Source organism: Penicillium psychrosexuale, assembly GCF_028828465.1.
Source record: "Penicillium psychrosexuale strain IBT 29551 chromosome Unknown utg000002l, whole genome shotgun sequence".
NCBI classification, from domain to species: Eukaryota; Fungi; Ascomycota; class Eurotiomycetes; order Eurotiales; family Aspergillaceae; genus Penicillium; species Penicillium psychrosexuale.
Genome location: NW_026643187.1, coordinates 7,274,375 through 7,292,827, shown reverse-complemented (window position 1 = coordinate 7,292,827; position 18,453 = coordinate 7,274,375). Strand labels below are relative to the sequence as shown.

Sequence of the window (18,453 nt, the reverse complement as noted above, 5' to 3'; positions counted from 1 at the left end):
GTTAATTCCCCATACAATGAGAGCTCGCATTCCCTCTCCAACTGCATCACTTGCACTACAATATACTTGCACTACTGATATCTGATAGTATGAGATTAGGAGAGAGATATTCTGTGAAACAAATGGTGTAATAGGAGTATTCTATCCTCAATCCACACTTGTTCCACGGATATCTGGAAATAAAGAAACTGTCGATCTCATAATCCCTTGCTGGCATGATCCATATCAACCTGAGCCAGTCATATAGCACAATACTATCACAATTGGAGATTCTACGTGACTCCAATTCTACCCCCTCTCCTTAGAATATATCCAAACATCCTATGAATAGGCCCGGAATGTTCGGGGGCCACATTCAATATTGCTCCACCTATTTGTCTTCATCTTTTCCGACCTTCGAAGGTTTTCTTTTTTTTTTTTGGGTTCTGCGGATCTGCGGGGTAGTCAGCTGATGGTTTGGCTTCATTATTTTTTTGGAGATGATCTTCCATTGCTATTCTTCAATATAGGGACTACAGATATGATAGTGTCATGGAATAGGCTTATTCGCGACAATTTATTTCACTGTGACCTTGGAGCGAACAGGAGATACTCCCCGAGTAAACTTTACGCTTTCCTCTTCCTACTACACTATTTAGCCTGCACCGATATCCTATAGGCATGTATTAATGAATGGGTCATGTCTGTCTAGCATGAAACTCTACCTAGTCATGACGAGAGGTCATTACGTATAGGAGCATATACTAACTACAACATACTTTGGACACGAAGTCAGTTCTGTCCCACAATATATTCCGCATTCTCAATATGTCTTTTTGGGAAAACAACTCTCCCAGGTCAAATATAAAACCACAATCCTATTTGGCTGTAGCTTATACAGATAAGTCGTTGTATGAGGCAGAACATCAGACCCTGTGGCCTGAATTGTAAGGGTGACTACTTTATGCCTTGGTGCCTGAGGCAATTGATTTGTAATCACAACCATTCCACCTGGGCCCTCCAAGGTCGGAAGATTCCATTCATGAATCCCAAGTAGTCGAAGGCTTCCAATCTCAAGCATAAAGTACTAGAGTCTACTGTGCACTGGATCAAATTCCTCTTTCCCGTATACCTCAGCTATGCCCACAGCACCGGATGAACCTGCTAGGCGCAAGCGACCGGGTAGAAAGTATACGTCCCGAGCTTGTGAGGCATGCCGACAACGACGAGCTAAGGTAAGATCATAATTGTTCCACCAACTATTACTCAAAGTTTGTGCTAATATTAAAATAGTGTGATGGTGTTCGACCATCTTGCTCTCGCTGCCTTGACCGTGGCGTTCAATGCGAGTACTCCACAGCAGAGGACGGGCGGCAACCAGCACCTAAGTCCTATGTAGTCATGCTGCGCAATCGCATTGAACTGTTGGAGCGTGTATTGCACACGCATGGTATTGACCCTGATGCTGCCATTCAATTGATGATAAAAAATGGAGAGCCTAACCCTGAGTGGGCTCCGGCTTCCTCGAATGTTGATGACTTGTGTACTACGTTTGACGGCGCATTGACGCTTGACGAGTCATTAAATTTCGATCAGGATGGCGAGGTGCGGTATTTTGGACCGACAAGTGGGCGATTGCTATTTAGATCTTCATCAAAAGGCAAGCCTACAGTAGCCATTCTTTTTTTCGCCACAGTATAGAGGTTCGCTAATCATCTCCAGATTCGCCCAGCGAAGAGGCATATCAGTCCGATGGCCCTCCCATGCAGACTGGTGAAACACCGCCGAATGGGAGTACAGAGTCATTAGAAGAAAGCTTGATACCAGAAGACGAGCTTCAGTCGCACTTGCTCGACCTGTATTTTGAGTGGGAACAGCCATGGCTTCAGGTGGTAAACGAAAAACTGTTTCGAGAATCTATGAGATGTGGTGGGCGATACTTCAGCCCCCTTCTTTTAAATTGCATCCTCGCTGTAGGTTCACGTTACTGCGATCGCATAGAAGTGAGATCAGACCCCAATGATTCAAACACAGCCGGCAAAATATTTCTTGACAGGGCAGAAAGATTGATTCAACACGATCTCAGATGGCCCAAGATCACAACAATCCAGTCTTTGGCAATCATGGGCATGGCTTATATTGTAAGTGTGATATCCCAGACTTTTACCCAGCCAATCAAACTAATATCTGGTAGGCAATGGGGTCTGATGCTGCTGGCTGGCTTCACCAAGGTATGGCCAATCGCCTGGCCTTAGACATGGGTTTCAACATGGATCCTTCGGTCCTTTCCGGAGCAGTTGCTCTTCCACCCATCGAGATTGAGCTGCGAAGGCAGATTTATTGGGCTCTATATTGTCACGACAAATTGTCAGCGAGCTACACAGGCAGGGTGTGCACGTTACTGGTATGCTGTACCACAGGCAATAATTTTTTTGCGTCGAAACTCACGTTAATTTATCACACAGGACTCCCAGGGTGTCGTCAACAAACCATTCCCTTTATGTGCTTCGGATGTCTATTTGCCCTCAGCAAATGGCAATGGACAATTAAGGGCCGCTTCTCAAAGAGACGTGGTACAGTTGCATAGGGCAATGATTGACCTGTGTCGTATATTCGAGAAAGTCCTTCTTACATTGTAAGTCTACCATGTCATTTCTTACATCTACCTGTCTTACTGACATATATCGCTTAAGCTGGTCCCCAAAGCCACTCCTCCAACCCCAACAACGTTGCGCATTTTTTGAATCCTGTGTGCTTGAACTTAAGACCTGGTACTACGATCTACCTCCAGAGCTCAAAGTCGACCGTCAATCTGGTCCCTCCAGATTTCCTCACACCTACACTTTGTGCATGGTATACCATACTGTGTGCATTTTACTTTGCGTGCCCTTTCTGAGCAACAACTCTGCCACTCAAGATGTTGGCAATCCCCCAGACCCACAGACACAACAGAACAGCAGTCACAAAGAATTGGGGCCTGCCTGTAAACAGAAAGTCATGACCATATGTAGCAACTCCGCCCGAGGAATGTGCATCGTCGCCCAGAAATATAGACAGACATTTGGCAGCTTTAAGCTGAGCCCCATGACAGCCACACACTGCATCCTATCAGCGGCATCGATCATCATTGATAAATGGTGCGTTGATCCCACTGTGAAAACTGGGACAGGTAACCAGAGTTTGCGAGGTCCATCACCACAGGCGGCTGTGGGACTCTGCCTTCAGGTCCTGCGGGAACTCTCGACGTCCTGGAATATCGCGAAGCGTATCGGACGCAATCTGGAGAAATTATATTGCAAACGACTGAACTGTGATATTGATCACATGCCTCCCGCTCCTTCATTGGAATGCAATAGCCTTTGCACAATTCCATATCAACCAGAAGACGGGGATCTCTATCCAGGGCCGATGGCCCCGACTGAGTCCTTCCAAGGTCTGCCCGACCCGAAAGACCTGCATGTTGAAAACACCATTTTGCCCACAGCACTTCCAGATATCAATTGGTTTGATGTTCCAACTGCGAGCGATACTCAACATGATAACAACGACGTAATCGGACTTGGGGCAGCTTCTAACCCCGATGAGCTGTTCATCAATAATCTCGGCTTTGCATTCTCGGCCAATTCTCTACCCAGCGACTACAACATGTTTGATACCTTGAATCAAATGTATTTAGAAGATATATGGTGATATTTGAGAGAATGTTTTCCAATTTTGTTATTGGAAAGAGCTTGCATGCCACTCGGTGTTTTGTGCCTAGGTAAAAACGGAACCCTTATTTGCCTATCGGCCGCAGACATACTATTGTTTTGGATACCCGTCTTGTAGGTGCCTAGTAGGCTCAGCTTGCCGTCCTGATGTTTGCAGTTTCGGGACCTTGCATATCTCTTCTAACACCGGGGGAAAGTACAGAGTAGCGCCAACGTTGCCGCTTGACCCCCGCTATTTCTGATGTCCACTATTTTCGACAGCGACCTTTGATGTAGAAATCGGGTTCTGAAGTTGATCTCTGTATATCAGGTTGATATTAATATCTTCGCTGTGGGGACCGAAGGTTTTGATAGAATGCACTGCATTCTAGAAAGGGTGCATTTGAGGAATATTGTTGCTTGTTGCCTTGATATGTTCGGTGTATGCTCGATCTCCGTAGGTCTATCCTATAAGTTCCTCGGAAGTCAGTTTATGAGAAACAAGAATAGTGATAGTTGCGGGTGGTAACAAAAAATTGGTAGATGAAGACACGATCACAGACTATCATAAGAGAATGAGATGACGATGAAGAAGCTGCGACAGCATTTAGGGACACCGAAGCCATGTACATTACGAGGACCTCCCGAAATAATCTATACCATGGAGAAACACAACGCTTTCAACAAGTTATTCAGGTATCTCAGCTATTCAAAACCAAATTTCCCACATTCAATTGTCGTGTAGTTCCCAGATCAATTTCGTCCACACTTGAACTGCGCACCCAGTACATCTCCGGGATCATATCCATGGAAGTGACGTATCGCTGTACTCTTCAAAGCAGCTTGCGCAACAGAACTCGGAGAACCTTATCCTGCTTCGCGATCTCTCGGCCAAAGAACTTGGTGCTGGACTGGGTATACGCAGCAAGAGCGTCCTTGTTCCTGAAACAAATTGGGGTGACATCGGAGTTCCAGGAATCTAGAACATCGACGATGTTCACATGGACACGGGCCAGGGCCTACAATAGTAAGCAAGTGACTTGAAAATAGATAGTGGTATCGTCTTACCTTCTTGCACTGGGTGATTGAACTGAAGGAATCCTTGATTCCCACTTTAGCACATAGCTGTTGCCAAGTTGCGAGGCTAGAGACCCGGCAGCCAATCAACCGATCATACTCGCTATTCATGCAAGCATTCCAATTTCTCTTCCAAGTCTTGGATCCTTGTTTCCAGCCTCGCTGTAGGCCAACGAGACGAAAAGCATCGCTAATGGGCAGGTCCGGGTCATACTGGGCCCCAAGCTTCCGCAAAAGCTGGTTTGGATGCTCCGACGGACCAAGGGGGACCTTCATCGTAGTCGATGTCTACAGTTGACAACACTAGTTAGCTTGGTTAATCAAAATTTGTGGAAACTTGTGTTTATATACCTTTTTTGACACGAGGAAGGTAATGGAAGTGGTTTAGTACAAGATATGTTGTGAGATGGCATGAAAGAAGTTGTAGATGAATGGAATAGAGAAGTGAAGAGAAGAGAGTGAGAAATCAAGTGTGAAACATTTCATATTTGGCCGGAGAGCAAACGAAAAGAGGGATGGCACATTTGTGGGCGTTTGACCATCTGCCCACCTACCTATATCATATATGAGTGGGCGCCATTCGTGTCTACATCTTGCCACTATACATAGACATAATAAGACAAACACGCTGTACTTAATAGGATTGTGATAAATACCGGGCTTTATACTCATTTCACTTGCTCTGACACGTAACTATTGACATCGTTCTCGCTTACTTTGATAGCACAACCTTGGAAAGAAGGGAACGAGAACGTGGCCTGTGGACGTCATAATTAGAACGCACACACACACAGCACATGATACACAATACACAACATCTGAAGCCATCTATCAGCACCGATTACTATGGATCAACGGCTTGAAGGTAATGGCAGGGATGAATCGGCTAGCTCAGCAGAGAACGCCAGAGCTTCCCGGGAGTTTTTAGCATCAAATCTCGCACGCATGACCGATTCAGAAATCCTCAAACAGACCCTCAGCCCGAAGTCTGTTATCTTGACGGCCTCTTCCTTCGGCCGCCTTTCTCAAACTGCGAGTTCTCGACCCGACTTGCAACAACTCAACCAAATCGGAGCTGGTCTACAGGGAGCTATCTTCGAGCAGGTCGGGAAGCCGCTGGCCCTGAAAAAAGAAAGTCCAGGAAACGAAAAGCTACCATCAAACCTCTATCATGAGTATAAGATTCACTGTGATGTTTCGGCCGCATTCGAACATTACCAGTCTACCAACGGGGGAATCCACATTCCAAAACCTTTCGAATTGATCTCTAGGAAAGAGAATAGCGGGTTCTGGGATGAAATCTTACCAAAAACTCCCGAGGATCATCGAGTGCCTGGGAACCTGGTAATAATGGAACGGATTCTTCCATTACCTAAAGTCGTACGAAAAGCCTTGATCTCCCAATTTTGTGCCCCCGAACAACACCTTGATAGCGCTGGAATTGAAGCCCTCCTCAATTATCCTGAAAACAAGCACTGTCTTGTCCGTATTTATCTCGGCAAGGAAAATGGTACCATCAATCACGAGATTCCGCTACGAAACTTCCCTCTATGCCTTGAGTCGATGGAGCAAGTTGGCGTTGAGACTCTGCCGCTTGCGAATGCGATGGGCAAAGCCTATGCAACCTTAATTGGGCCGCGGCCGTCAACGGCGATGATGTGGAGTTTATGCTTGGAACTTCAGTCATAGATGCCCAGGAACATGGACCGGACTTTCAATACCGCGCCGTTCAGCTATATCTCTTAGATTTTGGACAGTGCGAGGAGGTAGACCTTACCCAGGACCCCGGTGTTGTTTATCAAGCTTTCAAAGGGGCAATGGTGACAGGGGATAATCAACGATTTATTCCACATTATCTGAGGAGCCCGACACTATTCACAGCATTCCGACAAGGATAAATTGAGACAGGCAATTTTATTCTATCAGATAAGCGGCTGAAGGATAAGTTCAACATGGAGGACTTTATGCAGGAGTATGAGGAGTATGCTGAGGACTTCCTGTAATAGCTTAGTTTGATAACGAGACTTGCTGTACCTGAGAATGAGTGGAAGATTTATAAAAATACACTTAAGAGGACCACTGAAAAAACTACCAAAATGACATGACCGCATAAGCGACGTACTATTCTTGTTTCTCATAAATTGACTTCCGAGGAACTTATAGGATAGACCTACGGAGATCGGTCGATACACGGAATATATCAAGGCATCAAACAAGTACGCTTAGTAGATATTAGCTAACAATGCGGGTTATAAAGATATCATCTACTACGACAAGGTCGAATATTATGAAGAAAAGTTGATCCCGCCAGAAACAGGCTAAATTTCCTACGATTTCATTCAACTCCGACATGATTTACCCCGCGCGACGACCGATCGTATACTTACATCGTATAAGGATTTGATCTATAGGGCTCATATCATTTCTGGCTGCTCGACACTAAAAGGAAAATTCCAATAGCCATATTGTTATTCTAGTGTAGTGTTGCGAGGCTAGAGATATACTACTGATATCATGAGCGCTGGACTAAGTAACAATATGACGCCGAGATTCGCATTAACCATCGACCTTACGCCTTTTTCCTGTGACATTTCCCCGCTCGCTGTGGCGGATAATGGGGTGGAAGGAAATCTAACGACTTCAGTAAACAATAATAACTTAGTCTATCAGAAACGACTGCACCTCATGTCTTCTATTGTCAGCCCATATAAAGCAAGGTATCTGCTTATGATATAGTCTTGTCTGACAATTTCTTGATTCAAGAATCCATCTCCAAGGACAATGTGTGTACATCAGGGATTATTTCCGCACACGGATCTAGCACCGCTATGCTGATCAATCACAGTTGCAGACATGGATGAATGCACACCCAATTGAATGGTGACTCTCATCGAGAATGAGTCAAAGCAGTCACGTCTACTCCCCGGTCCCCGGTGGTGTCTACTTAAACTCAAGATCTCTGATTTAGTTTATTTCTAGTCACAAAAAATAGGAAACACCCCTCTTATTATCAAACCATGTCGCTCTTACATGCTCTTCACTATGACATCAAGCCTGTCGCATCGTCTACTGTACCCCGAGAGCTTGACCCGACCACCGCGACCCCAGCTGAACATGTTCCAGACACGCAGGTCTCAGCAGAAGACAATCTGACCCCTAGAGATGGCCAACTTGTCTTTGAGCGGGCACTGCCCAGTCGGACGACCAGATCGCGTCGAGTGGTCATTACTGCATTGCTTGTTCTGGCTAATCTCGTACAGGTATAGTCAGAGCCGTCAACTTTCTTCAGAGCAGAAAATCCTCCAATACTGACAATATCAGATGACAGTCAATTTTGCAGGCATTGCTGGAGGAAGCGCCTTGAGTGAATCATTGGGCGTTGACGACACCTACGCCTCGTGGATCGCTGCTAGCTATGCGTAAGGCACAGAGTATCTAGATGTTTATGATTACACCATCTCACTAACCTAAATACAGTCTAACCCAAGGGACCTTTGTGTTGGTTAGTGGGCGATTGGGAGATGTTTATGGCCACCGAGAACTCGTCCTAGCCGGGGGTGCCTGGCTCACTATCTGCACTCTAGCCAGCGCCTTTTGTAACAACTTCTTCGCCTTTGTCACGATGCGGGCTCTAGCCGGTCTTGGAGGCGCGTTCATCATGCCTAATGCGGTGGCCATGATATCTAGCACCAATCCCCCCGGTCGCGTGCGAAATCTCAGTCTCGGTCTCTTTGGTGCGTCGGCACCAGTCGGAGGATATTTTGGGGCCTTGTTTTTGGGTGCCTTTCTACAGCGGACAGAATGGAAGTGGTTTTTCATCTTCATGTAGGTGATAGACTCCGTGAACCCGGATCATAAGTAGGTAGTGATGCGTTGGTAACACAGTGCCTGCCTCGGTGTTACCACATTCACTCCTCTCTGGGCTTTGAGTCCGCGAGAACCACCAGTCGATCGGCATGGAAAGATCGATTGCATTGGATCGGCTCTTGGAACAAGCTCGTTGATCTTGTTTAACTTTGTTTGGAAGTAAGTTGTTGAGATTAACCCGAAGGATTGCATGTTAACATTCCACAGTCAAGCACCGAGTGTCGGTTGGTCAACCCCCTATGAGATTGTTCTCCTGATCAGCTCAATCATCCTATTCGGGGGCTTCTTGCTTTGGGAAAGGAACTATGCCGCGGAGCCGATCATGCCATTCGACATCTTCAAAGCTCCATCCTTCCTCATGCTGCTATTGGTGGTGCTTCTCAATTATATGGCCGTAGGAACCTTGATCTGGTACCAAGTCTTATGGCTTCAAAAAGTCTGGCACTGGTCTCCCCTACAATTTGCCGTAGGCTGGACCCCCTTCGTGATCTGCGCCACGGGCGCTGCCTGTCTTGCAGCATGGATGATCCCGCGAATGGCAGCACAATGGATCCTGGCCATTGGAACCGTCACGATCTTAATTTCCAATGTGCTCATGGCGACCGTACCAATCCATCAATCTTACTGGCCGCAGATTTTTCCTTCCGTGGTCCTCTTCTCATTCTGCCCGGACTTCGTGTACACGGCTGGTCAGATCATTGCCAGCAACTCCGTGCGTCGAAATCAGCAGGGAATTGCCGGGTCGGTGATTGGCACATTGAATCTATACGGAAACAGTCTCGGACTAGGTTTTGCATCTACCATTGAGGTGCAAATTGCCCGCCGCTCGGGTAGCCAAATCACGGGATATCGAGCGGCACTTTTCTTCGGTGTTGCCATCAGTGCCGTAGCACTTATACTTGACGTGTGCTTTGTCCGACTAGTGAAAGACGATCGAGAGGGGTGGCATGAGGATGACCGCGTGGAGGAAATTGAGCTGACGGAGCAGGCCGAAGCCACCGGTGTCCATCTACCCAATGTAAACAACTAGACTAGACACTTAACTGAGGAAGCGGCAAAATATCGGCAGACCGAGCGTGGGGTACCGGACAAATGCCGTATGGGCTTGAGCGGAAAGTCTCACCAAGTGGAGAGAAGGTCGAGAATCTATTTGTCAAGTTTTTCCCGGGTCACATCCACGATACTTCAGACCGTATGGCCCGTTTCAACATACCATGTCGTATGTTGTGTATATCTTTCCCCACATTCCATTGGACTCGAATTAAAATGGCTTTGCGGGGATATGATCTCATTCATGATCCCGGTGAGAGAAAAGAGAGGGAACAAACTGCGGAGAGGCGGGGAAGGTGTAAGGGATTGGCGCCGTATGCCGAACTCGGATTCCGTGTGGATATCGGCTTTTCTGACTTCCAAGATTTGTTTTGGCTTCTTTGTTTTGGCCGGTTTCTCCCGGGTTTTCCCGGTTTCTTCTGGCTTTTGTGGGGTTTTCGGTGTTTTCCTCGCGTCCCGTGAGAGACGGTGAAGTCCGAGAGCCGTGATCCCGTGACCTTGTGACCCTAAAAAGTCCCCGTGCCGATACCAGAACACGGGGTGAAACTTCCCCCCCCTCATATTCCCCTTTAGTCAGATCCAATCAGATGCCTCCTCGGGACGTCTCCTGCTCTCGGATGCCGAGTCGGTCAACCGCAACTCCACTGTAGTATCCCCCCCCCGCGTACGATTTACATACGATCTAGGCGTGGGGGTACCGGGGAAAAATACTAGCGCGGGATGAACCATGAGAAGAGTCTTTCCGCTTAAATGCAAGAATCTGCTCTTTCTATTCCCCGGATTCTCTGGCCTTGCTCACAATCACACACACAATGGCGGACGATATCTCACGGGAAAACCGTGACCGGATGGAGATTGAGGCCGAGAAGGAACGTGTTGAAAATCTCGAACACATCGCCTCACCACAGCAAGATGGCGTGGCTCAGATGGATCCAGCTCGCCGGATAGTCGTCGAGAAGAAGCTCAAGCGGAAGCTTGATGCCCGGTGCAGTCTTTTTGTCGCCATCTACAGTGCGTACCACCTTGTGTAGTGTTTGAACCCACCACCGTGCGGCATATACATCAAATTGACTTCGCTGACACCGCTCAATAGTCATGAACTACCTCGATAGGAACAATCTAGGAGCTGCTCGTCTCAAGGGTCTGCAGGAAGATCTCAAACTGAGCAATACCGACTACTCTACATGTCTTAGTATCCTCTATGTGGGCTACATCATCATGCAGGTACCTTCCAACATGTTCATCAACCGTATCAGCCGGCCCTCGCTTTACATCTCCGTCGCCATGATATTGTGGGGCGTTATCTCCACCTTGTCGGGAAGCACTAAGACCTTTGGTGACATGGTGGCTGTCCGTTTCCTGCTGGGGTTCGTTGAGGCAGCGTTCCTGCCCGGTGCCTTGCTTATCCTCTCCAAGTGGTACACCCGTCGGGAATTGACGACCCGGAACGCCATCCTGTTCTGTGGTAACCTCATCTCCAATGCATTCTCTGCACTGGTTGGTGCTGGTGTCCTATCCAACATGCAAGGTGTCATGGGCCATGCCGCGTGGCGCTGGCTCTTCTGGATTGAAGGCTCGGTGACCATGTTCCTCGCCATCCTTGCCGCCTTCATCTTGCCTGACCTGCCACACAATGCGCGCGGCTTCACTGAGGAAGAGCGCCAAGTTGCACAACTTCGCATGCTCGAGGATGTCGGCGAGGCTGACACCGATGGTGAAGAGCTTGGGGCTCTCGGAGGCCTGAAAATGGCACTTGTGGACCCCAAAATCTACGTAATGATGTTTACCTTTGTGGCTTATGTCGTGGGACTTTCTTTTAATGCTTTCTTCGTAAGTATTTTCATATCAAAAGCACCATTGGACATTTTACTGACTTGCTGCATAGCCTACCCTCACTGGTACGCTCGGATTCGGATATGTCCCGACTCTTTTGATGAGCGCGCCTCCCTGGGTCTTCTCTTGTATCTTCTCTGTCATTAATGCATGGCACGCGGACAAAACACAAGAAAAGGTCTGGCATATCATCGGCCCGATAGGCATGGGAGCCGTCGGCTTCATCATCTGCATGGCCACCAGCAACATCGCAGCTCGCTACGTCGCGCTTTTCCTGCAGGCTGGTTCCTACGCAGGATTCATCGTATTCTACTCATGGATCAGTTCTTCATTCCCCCGTCCTCCAGCCAAGCGAGCCGTCGCCATTGCTATGATCAATGCCTTCAGTCAATTGGGCAACGTTGCTGGCTCATACGTCTGGGACTTGGAAGATAATGGATATCGCTCCAGCTATGGGATTGTGCTGGCCATGTTCGGTGTCACAGTCGGCGGATGCTGGTATTTCCGCTCGATGCTGGTCAGCTTGAACCACCAGCTCGAGGAGGGCGAGCTTGTCGATGGTGCTAGAGGGGATTCGACTGAGAATGACATCATCGATCACCCAGACGAGTCGCTACGTATGCGCAAGGGTTTCAGGTATCTCGTTTAGGTATGGATCGGTTCTCAACTTTGTTAGAATTCCATAGTCAGCATGAGGAAACTCCTCAACAATTCAATTGCTCTCTACACAACTGAATTAGACGTCTTACTCTCTGTAGACCGTCAGTAAAAAATTCATAGTGCCGGGCGCACAACAATACTTCCAGGTGTTGGTGCGCTCCTGATTTTCCACGGATGATACTTCTTCACATCATGTATACTTTGTATGCCACGCCGATATAAAAGGTACAAGAGGGATAAGATGTATAACGTTCATTTTTCTTTATTTATCTGATATAAAAAAAGTTATAGTCTAAACCTTGTAGACATTTATATAAGCTAATCTCTTAACGGGGGGCTTCATATTAGGGCAATGGTGGTAGATCTCGAGTAAGCTACCACAGCGTCCACTTTATGGACCACAAGTTGGGTAGCTCCATGTTACATGCACCCAACCTTATATGGAGGTACGACGCTTCCAAGGATCGTTACTCGTCGAAGATTACAAAAGCAGGTGATGCAGCCATTGTAGCAGTGTGCTTTGGGGCTAGAAACAATACCAGGTGGGTTTCGGACGTGGTAGAGGTTGCACGCCAGCGCTATTCAGGACATGAGGGATACGCATCGAGACGAGTGATACGGGATTTGTACGTGGACTGTTCAGAGACGGGGGTGGTGATCCTCGTCTACCGGTAATTCTATTTGATTCTATATCAAATTCTATTGATCCTCACGAACCAAACTGCGGTACGGATTATTGGGATCCTGCTCCTCTTCTTCCGCCGATTGAATTGTCTTCTTCACGCGGCAAGGAGTGCCAACGGCGACAGAGAACGGCGGGATATCCTTGGTGACAACAGATCCGGCTCCAATTGTTGAGCCCTGGCCGATTCGCACACCGGGAAGAACAATCACATTACTTCCAATCCAGCAGTCGTCTTCGATAAAGATCGGATGGCCAAACTCGACGAACTTGCGGCGAGAAAGAACGCTGGTATCATGGCCAGCGGTGATCAGACTAACTCCAGTGCCAATCTGTACACGGTCACCGATGACAACTAGACTGGTGTCCAGTATCGTAAGGCTAGGAATTGTTAGCAAGTTTCAACAAGACATAGGTTGGAAATGAAGACTCACTTCCAGTTGAAGAAGCAATCCTTTCCGATCGAAGTATTGCATCCGTAGTCTGGCAAAAATGGTGGTTCAATGAATGTTCCATCTCCAATTTTGCCGACAAGTTTCCGCAATAACTCAAGACGCTTGTCGCCGATCTTGTCATACGTCACGGTCTTTGTGTCCAGATTGTTGAAGTCTGCAGCAAGTCCCCGACATAGATGCCGCGCCTCTAGCAATTTCGGGATGTTGGGGTTGTACCTAGACAGGTCAATAGTCTATCCCGTCAAAGTGTAAGGATTTAAATGATACACACATCATCCCAGATATCATACACTCATAGTCCTCGCACAAGGGCACTCTTGCCAGTCCCCGAGCAAGCTCGATGATCTCAGGGCGTTTCTCAGAGGCAGCCATTTATAAAATATTGAATATTGATACTAAACGTGCAGGAGTAACACGAGATGAGATATATGCGGTCACCGTCACCTCCGTCGCGGGGTGATTAGCCGACAATTCGCCGATGCGGGGAACGCCAAGAGCTGGCTGGCCTTCCTATTTGGGTATGACTGCCAATCTATTTCGCCAGATTTACAAGCATAAGCGTCGAAAGTGCGTATATTGTACTGTTGCAAAACCCAAGTTCACTACATTGCAGGCTAACTGAACAAAATCACCGGGGTACTATGCGTCCAACTTGCGAATCCGCCTTATAATCTCCTCCACATCGGTCCAGATCCGCTGTCGATTCTGCAACCCCTTAAGCATGTCCCAATTGTGTTGAATTTGCATCAGAACACGACGCCAGTCAGTGTTCCTTCTAGGTAATTTCACCTGGTCCGGCATGGTCACTGTCATAGGATATCGGTGTTCAGCAGCTTTCTCGGCGTCACGCTCTGTGTACCAATCCACCAGCAAGCCCTCAACATAAAATTTTCGTAATCTGATCATAGACTTGAGCTCGGCTGTTTGCATATTTGTCCACATCGAAGGGCTGTGTATGCATTCGGATTCATCCCAGGCTTCCCATAACCAGGGCATTTCTCGGCGTACTAGTCTATACCACACAGTATTTGGGAGTTCAGTGAATGCCTTGGAAGCAACGGTTAGACTAGCAATATCACTAGAGTCTAAATAGTCGATAATCATGAGCCGGATTTCGGCCGGAAGGACAGAGAGAAAGTCGGCTTGACTATTGTGAGATGGTATAGGGCGTTTCGTCGGGGATTGAGACGATTCAATCTCATACGATGGGTCATAAGAGGCATCGGATTCTTGGTTCTCGACCGCAGCCAGAAGTATTTCTGGTAGTCCGGGCACGTCAAGGGGATTTGCAATCAGATACTCGGTACCAGGCTGATGAAACCACCACTGCTTCTGTGAACTTTTAACCTCTTTGCATCGAGGAAATGAGTCACGTGAATCATAGTCAAACTCAGAATTTCGCCAGGTCATCAGCCCTGACACATTGATGCATTGAAACTGGACTTTGGATTGTCGGCAGAAGATATCAAAGCACCACGGATGGAATGGCATGGCTATTTCATTCGGTGGTGTGTTCTGCTTTCCACCAGTGTCAGCTTTGGTTTGTGCCCCTGAGACGGTTCAGTGCAAGAAGCGCTTGATAGATACCTACAGCATTGCGCATATCATCCGCCTCGAAATATTCTAACCCATTTCGCTTGGGAAACACTATTGGGTCCATCGGCGCTCCATCACAAATCCCGGATAAAGACCAATCCCCATCGATCTCCCATGGCTCATGTAGCTCATCAGACTTCCATGTATCCCTCTGGAGTGAGTTATGCACCAGGAACTGGGCGGTGCGACAGCCGCTCGCCTGTTCAGGTGAGATAGCATCCACCGAATAGCCCCCCGTTGGGTTATCAAGGAATCCAACGCGATGCAAATCATCTGTAATGCCAGGCCGCTTGAAAGTTTGCCATACCCAGTGGTCATACATTCTCCTTTCGGGGTCTTGGTTTGCATCAGTACTGCTGTCTTCGCTATCTCCATTGTCACGCGCATCTTCTCCGTCAAGGCTCATGCCATCGGTCGATTCGTAATCGGAGTCATATTCATATGAATCATTGTCACCAATATCTTTTGGGGGTTGATAGTCAAGGTCTTCAACCATGTCATCATAAACCTTTGAATCAATCGGGTCTGGCTTAAAGAATCGGCCGTCTTGAGGATCAGACAAGTCCAGCTCCCCGGACCTCAGGCGAAAGAAGACATTGAAGCTCACGCCACATAAATGGCAGCGAAACTTGTAAACGGTCAGATATGCTGTCTATTGATCAAGGCAGAAGACTGTACCTCATAATAACCTACACACCACTGTCAGTCATAGATTCGCTTGCTTTGCCGGGTAACATAGCTGTCCACTCACCCATCCTTTTCCAATCGATCAGCAATTTAGATAGTCAGAACTATCTACGCTTTGCCTGTTCACAATTTAAAGAAGAGATAAAAGAGAAGGAAAAGTGCAAGTGGCAAGTTTTTCTCGTATCCGCCCCTTTTTCCTACAGCGATTCCAAGGTCTCTGATTGGTCAATCCGAGGGTATCTGCCTAAATGTCATGTTTAGACTGTTCGCATCTTCTAGCTATTTTCGTTGCCCTCAAGGGAGGCCTACGGATTTGTTCTGTACATTAACATTAACTTCCTCCGCATCAATCGTTTCGCGTCGGACGGCATCAACATCAAATGCAGCCTTGCTGTGGAAGATTGTTTCCATCTCTTCAAGGCTTTTCCCTTTCGTCTCTTTGACAAAGAAGAAGACAATGATTGCCATGATGATATCCAGGATCGCATAGAAAAGGAACACATAACTGCCCCACGAATTCATCATGTAGCGCGTCACGAGCGAGAAAAGAAAGTTGAAAAGCCACTGTGTTGATACAGCGACCGAGGTTCCAATCCCCCGAATTCGTGTTGGGAAGATCTACATGCTAATTAGTGGCCGAGCTGGTCATAGACGAGCATAGTATTACTTACCTCGGCGGTGTATGGCCACGGTAATGGCCCCCAACTGAATTGGTAGATCGAGTTGGTCAGGAAGATCATAGCCACCATACCAATACCAGCCGGGGTAGCTTTTGCATCGGGCTCCGGCGTTGTTTCCTTGACGACTGTAACAATAATGAAGCAAATGGCCATCAATAGAGCTGAAATCCAAAGGGTCGGCTTGCGTCCCCACATCTCGGAGAAGAATAAGATATAGATACCAACAGTAATGAACTTCTCGGCGCCGAAAAGACCAGTGATGAGAAGGGACTGGTTGGTGTTGTTGCCGACTATCAGTTTGAAGAACTGCGGGCCGAAGTAAGCCAGCGCGGTCATACCAGTGCATTGCTGACCACAAAACATGAAAATGGCGAGGAGCAGTCTGTAGCGGTTTGCGGGCTCGAGAAGTTCGCGCTTATTAAAGCCCTCGGTTGCTCGCAACTCTTCCTCAAGACCGACTCGGATTTCGTTAAACTCTGCCTTCACTTCGGAGCCTATTGAGAGCTGATTAGTCCTATGTCCCGTTATCGCTCTGCAGGGCATGTCACCACCTTCACTAGCTCGCATCCATTTCAGACTTTCCCAAGCTTGATCATAACGGCCCTTTTTGACCAGCCAACGCACACTTTCGGGCATACCACACAGACCCAGTGCAAGAACTCCAGCTGGCACCATCTGGAGACCAACGGGAATCTGCCACTGCTTCGAAGAGACGGGCAGTGTGAGCTTCACAGCGTAATCAATCCAGTAGCTCAGCATCACACCGAGTGCGAAGAACCATTGCATTCCCGAGCCGAGCTTGCCTCGAATTTCCTTGGGTGCCATTTCGGCGTTGTATGCTGGGACGACCGCAGTGCCTGCACCGAGACCGAGACCAGCGACAAATCGGCCGATATAGAACCAAACGAGTGAGTGTGAAGGTACCACCTGCAAAACTACACCGATGCAGAACACGGCCATGGCTGCCTGGACTGTTTTCTTTCGCCCGTACCGTTCGGACACCCAGAATATGCCCAGGGCCGACAGGAATGCGCCTACATTTTGCAAGCTTACCATCACAGCGCTGACGGTGGTTTGGTCCGTATAGCCGAAATCATTGATGTAGGACTTGAATTCGAGGATACCACCTATCCATCAAAACTGTTAGCGATGATCAACCACATGTGCTTTCTGCTTTACTTGCCAACGATTCCAGTGTCATAGCCAAACAAGAAACCTGCGGTACAGATGAAGTATCCAAAGAAATACGCTCGAAAGGCTCCGAGCCTGGTTCCTGTTAACCCCATGATGTACGACGTAGTACACACAGACCACAAAGACCCTGAGGCAGGCGACAAGAGAAACCTTGAAGAAAAATAAATTGAGGCGTATCTCGAGGCTTTTGAATTGAAGCTATGCAAGGGTTGATTATCAGATTCATATTCCAGCTCACATGCAGCACGCAACCTGTAGTGTCGGATACGCCATAGCACGCCTATCACAGGACAGAGAGTCCAAAGGTCCAAGTGCCAAGTGCCAAGAGCGAACAGGCCAAGAGGACGCCACACAAATAAGAATTGCCACGTTTATTCTAATATATAGTCAGATACGTACTCCGTATGTATGGAGTACCCCGGATGCCGCGTTGGTGAGATTGTCAAATCTGGTTCTTATACTGGATCCGAGAGAATGACCCGGGATACCTGCAACCATACTTTGTCGTTCCGGCGATGATATTGTGTGGTAATTACATTTGAATGCCTCTAGGCTCCAATGCTGGACCAAGGACTTACACCTGGTTCTCAACATCTTCGTCGGTTGTTTGTACAATGACGAACGTTTGTTTGCCTAGAGGCCTGAGAATATCGATCCCGCCCTACATGTGGTTGTTCAGTCGGCTACAACGTAGAAGATTGTTAGCAAAAGCGACATGGACTCTGATGGCGAGTCTAATGAAGCATGATACCCAGCTTCAGACATGCCGGGCATTGCAATGTCCCAGTTTCATTGACGTAATCAATTCTAGAACACTGTTTCTCAAAATGGGACATTGTGATGGCAAATTGAGGCTTGAGGCCTAATGAGTTGCAGGAGATAGGCTGCTTGTTGAGAAGTGTCTCGTCGAGGTTGTAACACTTCCACGTGACCAACACATCCACATCTCTGATAGAACAAACCATGGAAAGGTGGTAATAGGGTCACGTGAACCGCGTAAATGT

The 18,453-nt window shown here is 47.7% G+C and overlaps 7 protein-coding genes across 7 annotated transcripts; 4 read left to right on the top strand and 3 right to left on the bottom strand.

Annotated features, from left to right (window-relative positions):
• Positions 1–1,118: 1,118 nt before the first annotated feature.
• On the top strand, positions 1,119–3,669 carry N7518_003882 (transcriptional regulator family TF; the record flags this gene model as incomplete). Its single annotated transcript, XM_057184809.1, has 6 exons — positions 1,119–1,214; positions 1,273–1,606; positions 1,702–2,120; positions 2,174–2,383; positions 2,445–2,614; positions 2,673–3,669. The coding sequence occupies 6 exons, from the start codon at positions 1,119–1,121 to the stop codon at positions 3,667–3,669; spliced, it is 2,226 nt and encodes a 741-aa protein (XP_057046259.1).
• Positions 3,670–4,501: 832 nt separating this feature from the next.
• N7518_003881 (uncharacterized protein) lies at positions 4,502–5,021 on the bottom strand (the record flags this gene model as incomplete). The annotated part of the gene is made up of 2 exons (XM_057184808.1): positions 4,502–4,687; positions 4,737–5,021. The coding sequence occupies 2 exons, from the start codon at positions 5,019–5,021 to the stop codon at positions 4,502–4,504; spliced, it is 471 nt and encodes a 156-aa protein (XP_057046258.1).
• A 570-nt stretch (positions 5,022–5,591) lies between these two features.
• Positions 5,592–6,434, top strand: N7518_003880 (uncharacterized protein; the record flags this gene model as incomplete). The annotated part of the gene is made up of 1 exon (XM_057184807.1): positions 5,592–6,434. One exon carries the CDS (start codon positions 5,592–5,594, stop codon positions 6,432–6,434), a length of 843 nt encoding a protein of 280 aa, XP_057046257.1.
• Positions 6,435–7,762: 1,328 nt separating this feature from the next.
• Positions 7,763–9,642, top strand: N7518_003879 (uncharacterized protein; the record flags this gene model as incomplete). Its single annotated transcript, XM_057184806.1, has 5 exons — positions 7,763–8,005; positions 8,067–8,164; positions 8,223–8,570; positions 8,631–8,771; positions 8,820–9,642. The coding sequence occupies 5 exons, from the start codon at positions 7,763–7,765 to the stop codon at positions 9,640–9,642; spliced, it is 1,653 nt and encodes a 550-aa protein (XP_057046256.1).
• An 832-nt stretch (positions 9,643–10,474) lies between these two features.
• N7518_003878 (uncharacterized protein) lies at positions 10,475–12,144 on the top strand (the record flags this gene model as incomplete). Its single annotated transcript, XM_057184805.1, has 3 exons — positions 10,475–10,673; positions 10,756–11,492; positions 11,548–12,144. The coding sequence occupies 3 exons, from the start codon at positions 10,475–10,477 to the stop codon at positions 12,142–12,144; spliced, it is 1,533 nt and encodes a 510-aa protein (XP_057046255.1).
• Positions 12,145–12,854: 710 nt separating this feature from the next.
• On the bottom strand, positions 12,855–13,664 carry N7518_003877 (sugar O-acetyltransferase; the record flags this gene model as incomplete). The annotated part of the gene is made up of 3 exons (XM_057184804.1): positions 12,855–13,218; positions 13,272–13,508; positions 13,564–13,664. 3 exons carry the CDS (start codon positions 13,662–13,664, stop codon positions 12,855–12,857), a joined length of 702 nt encoding a protein of 233 aa, XP_057046254.1.
• Positions 13,665–15,869: 2,205 nt separating this feature from the next.
• N7518_003876 (sugar porter family MFS transporter) lies at positions 15,870–18,043 on the bottom strand (the record flags this gene model as incomplete). Its single annotated transcript, XM_057184803.1, has 3 exons — positions 15,870–16,193; positions 16,247–17,382; positions 18,028–18,043. 3 exons carry the CDS (start codon positions 18,041–18,043, stop codon positions 15,870–15,872), a joined length of 1,476 nt encoding a protein of 491 aa, XP_057046253.1.
• Between the last annotated feature and the right edge of the window lie 410 nt (positions 18,044–18,453).